We start from the raw sequence: 7,277 nt of genomic DNA on the forward strand, positions 1-7,277 counted from the left end.
AATATTTTAAAAGATGACATCAAATACATAAAATTTAACGTCTCAATCTTTTTGCCTTCTTAAAAATATGTTCTCTTCCTCCCTTTTACGATATGCTGCAAGTCTAAATAAGGAATATAATACGATGTCTGAACTATCGATTGGTACGCCATTGGTTGAGGTGTATGTTATACACGCGACAAATTACATGTGTGTGAGTGTCTCAGAAAGTATCAACAGTATCGAGAAAATTACGAATGTATCATCGTATTTATACTGCAATACTATGCATTATGCAATTTTTTTACATATATGTTTCTTTATTTTTATAATATAGTGAGAAAATTAACAGTAAATATCGAAAATCTTTTCCAGACGGATAACTACATTTGTGTGCGGAAGTAGACTACTCACACTAATACAAATAGTGTTGCTGGAATCGAAATGAAAAAATAGTTTAAATTACAATTTTTTTTCTTATAAATACATATTCTTCTGTTTATAAGGGGTAAATAGTATATATATAGATATATAAATTATAAAATAGCATATTTTTAAATAGTTTCTCAGAAGTTTAAAGGAAAGTTGTATTTGGGTTTTTTATTTTTATTAAGATAGAATAACAAAAGATGTTCCATATCACTTTATTCCAATGAAATACATTATAACGCAGCAATAAAAATTAAATATATTTTTAATTGTATTTATTATAAAATAAAATTTCCTTTTTTTATCCTTTTACACACTGAATTTGAATTTCATATATAAATTTCGTTTCAAATATACATTGTCTTGATTTTCGATAATAATATAGTAAGATAATTCACAACACTAAAATGGTATGATTCACCGGCCCACATATTCCAGCAATGGTGATATAATACAGTTTCGATAGTATTGGTCGATACGCCTCTGCGGCAGTTGAATCAACCAATCAGAGAATGGAATGAGGAGCGTTGGTCCCCGCAGCGCCGTCTGTATAAATACGCGTTTAACGGAATTTTTCTTGTATTAACCGTTCGGCAAGCCTCTTAACCGGTAGCGCTGAACGTCGACTGATTTATTTAATAACTTATTTGTACGTTAAGTTCAACAAAACTCAATCAAAATGGTAAGTTTCATTTGTTTTATATCGTTAGAGACATTTCATGCTCGTTTCGGGTTATTGTTGCTGATTACCTTTGATTCCCTTCCGGCCAAAACGCCGGTCGCCGGGCGGTGTCCTCCATTTTGTCGGCGTCATCTTGTACACGAGGCCAAGTGCGGTTCCTTTTTCAAACGTTCTTTTTAGATAGAATCTTCTTAATTTTGAATATAAAGTTCTTTTTCTTAATTTAAAAGCAGATCGATGACAATAACATTTAATTTTATTGTATCCAGACTGCCGCGTCATACTGACACGCCCTAACGGTTAACGGTTCTGATTAAGTTGATCTGATTTGTATCTTTAATAATACTCGGATTAATAACATTCTTTTTCATTATTCAAAGTTCACTAGTAGGTATTTTTATTTAATTCTTGTTTTCTGACTCATACTTGACCTCTAGTTTTTCAATGATGTCATCTTAGCGATGCACATAAATAAATGGTACTACAAAATTTATTTAAATAGGAAGCTTCTGGCATACTGTCTGCAATAATAGTTTCTGCCATTGAAAGGTTTACGTTTAATACTTTCACCAGCTTTCTCTTAACGTTACGGTAAAAAAAGTTCTGCTTAAATTGATCTCGTGTGATTATATTACGATATTTAAATTCTATGTACAGTTGAACTAAGTAACAAAGCTAGGATAGACATTGGTAATAGTTTCAGACTTGTAATTTACTTTTTTTTTGTTAACAGCGTGAGTGCATCTCTGTACACGTTGGCCAAGCCGGAGTCCAGATCGGTAATGCCTGCTGGGAACTGTACTGTCTCGAGCATGGCATCCAGCCTGACGGTCAAATGCCCACTGACAAAACCATCGGTGGCGGCGACGACTCCTTCAACACCTTCTTCAGCGAGACCGGAGCCGGCAAACACGTGCCCCGTGCCGTGTTTGTTGACTTGGAACCTACCGTAGTCGGTGAGTATTGGAAAAATAGATAGGTTGCATATATTATAATTAATAATAAATGCTACAACATGTTTATGAAAATAGTCTTGTGATTGTATGTCATTTTTATACTAAATTTGGTTCTTGTTGACAGATGAGGTCCGCACTGGCACATACAGACAGTTGTTTCATCCAGAACAACTTATCACTGGTAAGGAAGACGCGGCCAACAACTATGCCCGCGGTCACTACACCATCGGAAAGGAAATCGTAGACTTGGTACTCGACCGCATCCGCAAACTGGCCGACCAATGCACGGGTCTGCAGGGCTTCCTCATCTTCCACTCGTTCGGAGGCGGCACCGGCTCAGGGTTCACCTCCCTGCTTATGGAGCGCCTCTCCGTGGACTACGGCAAGAAGTCCAAGCTCGAGTTCGCCATCTACCCCGCGCCTCAGGTGTCCACCGCCGTCGTCGAGCCCTACAACTCCATCCTGACCACCCACACCACCCTGGAACACTCCGACTGCGCCTTCATGGTCGACAACGAAGCCATCTACGATATCTGCCGCAGGAACTTGGACATCGAGCGCCCGACTTACACCAACCTCAACAGGCTGATCGGTCAGATCGTGTCCTCCATCACGGCCTCCCTGCGTTTCGACGGCGCCCTCAACGTCGACCTAACCGAGTTCCAGACCAACTTGGTGCCCTACCCACGTATCCACTTCCCACTGGTGACATACGCGCCCGTCATCTCCGCGGAGAAGGCTTACCATGAACAGCTCTCCGTGTCCGAAATCACAAACGCTTGCTTCGAGCCCGCCAACCAGATGGTGAAATGCGACCCACGCCACGGCAAGTACATGGCGTGCTGCATGTTGTACCGAGGAGACGTCGTCCCTAAGGACGTGAACGCGGCCATCGCCACCATCAAGACCAAGCGCACCATCCAGTTCGTGGACTGGTGTCCCACCGGGTTCAAGGTCGGCATCAACTACCAGCCCCCCACCGTGGTCCCCGGCGGTGACCTCGCCAAGGTCCAGCGCGCCGTCTGCATGTTGTCCAACACCACCGCCATCGCCGAGGCCTGGGCCCGTCTGGACCACAAGTTCGATCTGATGTACGCCAAGCGCGCCTTCGTCCACTGGTACGTCGGTGAGGGTATGGAGGAGGGAGAGTTCTCCGAGGCCCGCGAGGACTTGGCCGCTCTGGAGAAGGACTACGAGGAAGTCGGCATGGACTCCGCCGAGGGTGAAGGAGAAGGAGCCGAGGAATACTGAACAGCGACTCGCTAGCGTTCAGAGCACTCACACCGACACATTCCGGTGATATGAAATAAAAACAAATCATAAAACACACGCCTTTTCTTTGACCCAACGTATTCAACTCGCCAACGAGAAAGCTTTTATTGATTTTACTTGTTTTAAACTATCATCTAAAAGTGAAATTAAATTAAAATTAATTACCATTGCGCCTTTGATATACAAAGGTAATAAATATGTACATCTTGCAGAACTTATTATTTCTTGCAAGCTACAAGAGCAAGCAATCGATATTTAATGCTCTCAAAACAAAACTATTTTAAATTGCGAACATTAAACGACATGGATGTCAAATGTACTGTAATTTTGTTGACATTCGGTTATAAACAGGTAAATTTTTAGTATGTACCTCTTGTAGTAAATAGGTTTTATCTGGTATTCCTTATTAACAAAATGACGGCCGAGTGCATACACTTGACAACAGAAGTAATAGGTAAACGCAATTATTTATATATACCTACTAGTTGATTTTTTAAATACATACGTCAAATCAAAGAACAGAATTTTATAAACACTACAGTTTTGTCTTTCATATAAGAAAACTAAAAATTCGTTAAGGAAAGAAATAAGACTTACAAAATAGGTAGTTAAAGAACACGAAACACGTTACAAACAAGTACAAAGTAAAGAAGACGGGAAGCAAAGTAATTTTTATAGCTGAAGAATTTAATTTTAAAGAGTTCAAAACTCCTTTAAAATTCACCAGGCTCGAATTATTATAGGATGCTATAAAGAACTATATGCTCTATATATTAAAATGATTCTGAATAATGAAATAATTAAATAAATAATAATATGAAAGGTTAGTATTAACCTTATTAATTTAAAAGTATCATATAATGAACACCGACTCGGTATTAATATCCTTGACGTAATCTCACTAGCACAAGATCAACAAGCTCATTACGTACTAGTGGGTGGTGACATCACACAGTTTCCTTATTTGGTCGTCAACAAGTATTTTTGATAAGTGACATAATTCTGTGAACTGCATGTAGGCCGTGTAACATCATATTTATATTGGGGTATAAAAAACTATTAATTGAAAGTGATTATATTTCCATAGAGGCCGTTGTTACTAAATAAATACGTAATAAATATGTTATTTTTCGACAAGTTAATTATATAAGGTGGCAACCGGAGGATCCAGGAAGACTACGAAACTTACTTATATGTATATTATAATAAATAATTACATATTAAAACTTATAACCTGTACCTAAGACTACATAATTGCCCCGATGTTAGGACAGCAATCCCATTCCATAGCTTGTGTGGTATCAGGAATCTTCTGGTTCACACGGCTTGGTGTTCGTTTCGCGGAGTCAGCAACGTCACTCGTTATGTGATATTTAATCCATACAACGATGTTGCCCCGGCGATATTCATTTATTTTATAATATATAGCTCGTACGTACAAAGTTTGTAAAGTGTTGAACAACCAACTATGTACATACACGTTAAATGCATGTTTGTTTGTATAATTTGTTTGTTTAAATCTGTATTCAGGCTAATTTTGGATTCTAATCGTTGATTTATATAGCTAAGTATGTTTAAACATACATTTTGCATAGTTTTGTACAACACGGCGGATGTCACTGATTTTATAAAGCAATCTTATACATACATATAATTACATATATTTTACATTTTACAAGGATTAAGGTATTTACAAAAATCAATACTTGTTGAGTAAGTATCGAAAAATATAATTTTGAATATACGTAGGAATGCGAATAAAACATGTATGAGCATTGACGAAACGGTATAAATTATATTAATAATAGGGTTCCTTGATCTTGAGGAACAAGGAAACCTTATCTTATACTTGTTTATCTTAACAGTTCAATATAAAAATATACAAACGCTTGGTATATCTATATCTAATAAGATAAGATTTTTAATCTGAAGAAATATAATTAAAACCAACGAGGTATTATAGATGTACATTTTCTAATGTTTTGTTTTGTAAATTACTTCACCTAAGATTCAAAATTATGTGTAGTTTAAAAGTCATGTTTGATATTTTGTAAACAATATAACTTAGAGACAGTTTTAATAAAATTGTAATCGTCTAGAACCGTGTTCATGAAAAATAAAAGTGACAAATACATGACAAATTAATACGCACACGCCCAGATAAAAAATAAATGTACCCACTCCTTTTTATTTAACTAATTATACAATTCTCGAGGGACAACATGTAAAAATTCTGTTATCTTTTGTTTTTATAACTTTGACATATATTTCTAATTTAATTAATTTCACTTAAACTGCCTTTTATTTCAGACTAATTTTTACCCGCGACTTCGTCTGCGTTAGTTTCAGAATTAGAAATGTATATATGACTGGACGAACTCTATTCCTCCTTAAAGGTAGTAAATAAGAACATTTTGGATTTTATCAACTTATTTTTTTTCTTTTCCATCGGATGAAAAGTCCCCCATGTCCATTTCCTGGTTCTAAGCTCTCTCTCAACCAATTTCCAGCCACACCCATACAACCGTTCTTGAGTTATAAGTAGTGTAACTAACACGACTTTCTATAAAGATATTACAATTTATGAGTACTTTTTATAGTTTGTGAAATAACTACTTTCCTAATGTATAATTTGCTTTCATTTTGTCCATCAAGACCTTTTTGAAATTATAATTATTCAATTTTTATTGTAGCCAATGAAAATTAATTAAAAAAATCTTTTCAAAAAAGAATGAAAGGCTCCTTTTCCATATTTTAGACCTCATGAGTCATAAGAAAATGATAAATCATTATGACGCTAGAGTCGTGTTAATGAAATTAAGTTTCAGTAGCTAGCAAAAGCGTAATCACAGAATATTATTACGTAGTTAAGAAAAGATTATTTGTCAGACATACGTATAACAGTAATACGCTGGGTCGCTTTCAGGTAAAGCTGGTGTAGCGGCAGTGCTATCTGAAGAGCTTCGGAATGAATGGTCTTCTTGAGGTCCACCGTCACTGCGACTGCCTGATGCGGGTGAGGGTACTGATCGAGGGAGTCATTACTAACTTGATCAGTGCTTATACTCCTCAGGCGGGATGTAGCGGGTCCGAAAAAGAATCATCTGGGAGTAATTTGAAGGGATCTACGCGCTATACCAGCTGTTGAAGAAATCATAGTTGGGGGGAACTTAAATGGCCACGTAGGTAAGGCTGCGGATACGTTTGAGCGTGTACACGGTGGTTTTGGTTATGGTCGCCAAAATACAGAGGGAGAAAATATTCTCAAAACCTGTATTGCGTTTGACTTAGCCGTCGTGAACACGTTAAACCCAAAAGACTCCGCAGCACCTTATCACGTATAAGAGCAGGTTCCACTCAACCCAAATAGATTATCTGCTGACCAGACGGTGTCATATCAGCAAAGTGACTAAATGTAAAGTCATTCCTGGTGAAAGCCTGACGGCCCAACACCGTCTTCTTGTCATGGTCTATGTCGTTACCCCGAAAAAGAAAGTATCCAAAAAACGTAAGCCTCGGATAAGGTGGTGGTTGCTGAATGGAATGATGCAGACCAGCTTTCAGGCCGAGGTTGAGTCAAAATCTGTCGACTAATACCAAAACTGCTCAGGAAGTTTAGGATCGAGCCCGGTCAGCAATTATCACAGCAGGTAAACGAGTTCTAGGCCTTTCTAGGGGAGGACGGGTCATTGATAAGGAGACATGGTGGTGGAATGACGAAGTGCAGGAGGTGATTCGTGAAAAGAAGACTGCCTTTAAGGAGTGGCAGCAATCAAACTCTCCTGAAGACAGACTAGAGTACATAGCAGCGAAATGTGCCAGTGAAAGGGCTGTTGCCATAGCCCACAGTGACAGGTTCTCACCGTTATATGATACACTAGAAACTGCGGAGTGGCAGAAGCTCATTTACAAATTGGCACGAGCTCGGGATAAAGCGACACAAGATGTCTTTGCGTCAA

At 38.0% G+C, this 7,277-nt stretch overlaps 1 protein-coding gene across 1 annotated transcript; it reads left to right on the forward strand.

Moving 5' to 3' along the window:
- Positions 1-928: 928 nt before the first annotated feature.
- On the forward strand, positions 929-3,371 carry LOC116775853 (tubulin alpha chain). Its single transcript, XM_032668851.2, has 3 exons — positions 929-1,090; positions 1,824-2,046; positions 2,171-3,371. Exons 1-3 carry the CDS (start codon positions 1,088-1,090, stop codon positions 3,295-3,297), a joined length of 1,353 nt encoding a protein of 450 aa, XP_032524742.1. The 5' UTR covers positions 929-1,087; the 3' UTR covers positions 3,298-3,371.
- The last annotated feature ends 3,906 nt before the right edge of the window (positions 3,372-7,277 follow it).

The sequence above is a fragment of the Danaus plexippus genome, chromosome 24 (assembly GCF_018135715.1).
Source record: "Danaus plexippus chromosome 24, MEX_DaPlex, whole genome shotgun sequence".
In the NCBI taxonomy this organism is placed as follows: domain Eukaryota; kingdom Metazoa; phylum Arthropoda; class Insecta; order Lepidoptera; family Nymphalidae; genus Danaus; species Danaus plexippus.

Coding starts and splice junctions, on each gene's coding strand:
- LOC116775853 (XM_032668851.2), top strand. Junction 2,047..2,170: donor CTTGGAACCTACCGTAGTCG/GTGAGTATTGGA, acceptor TCTTGTTGACAG/ATGAGGTCCGCACTGGCACA.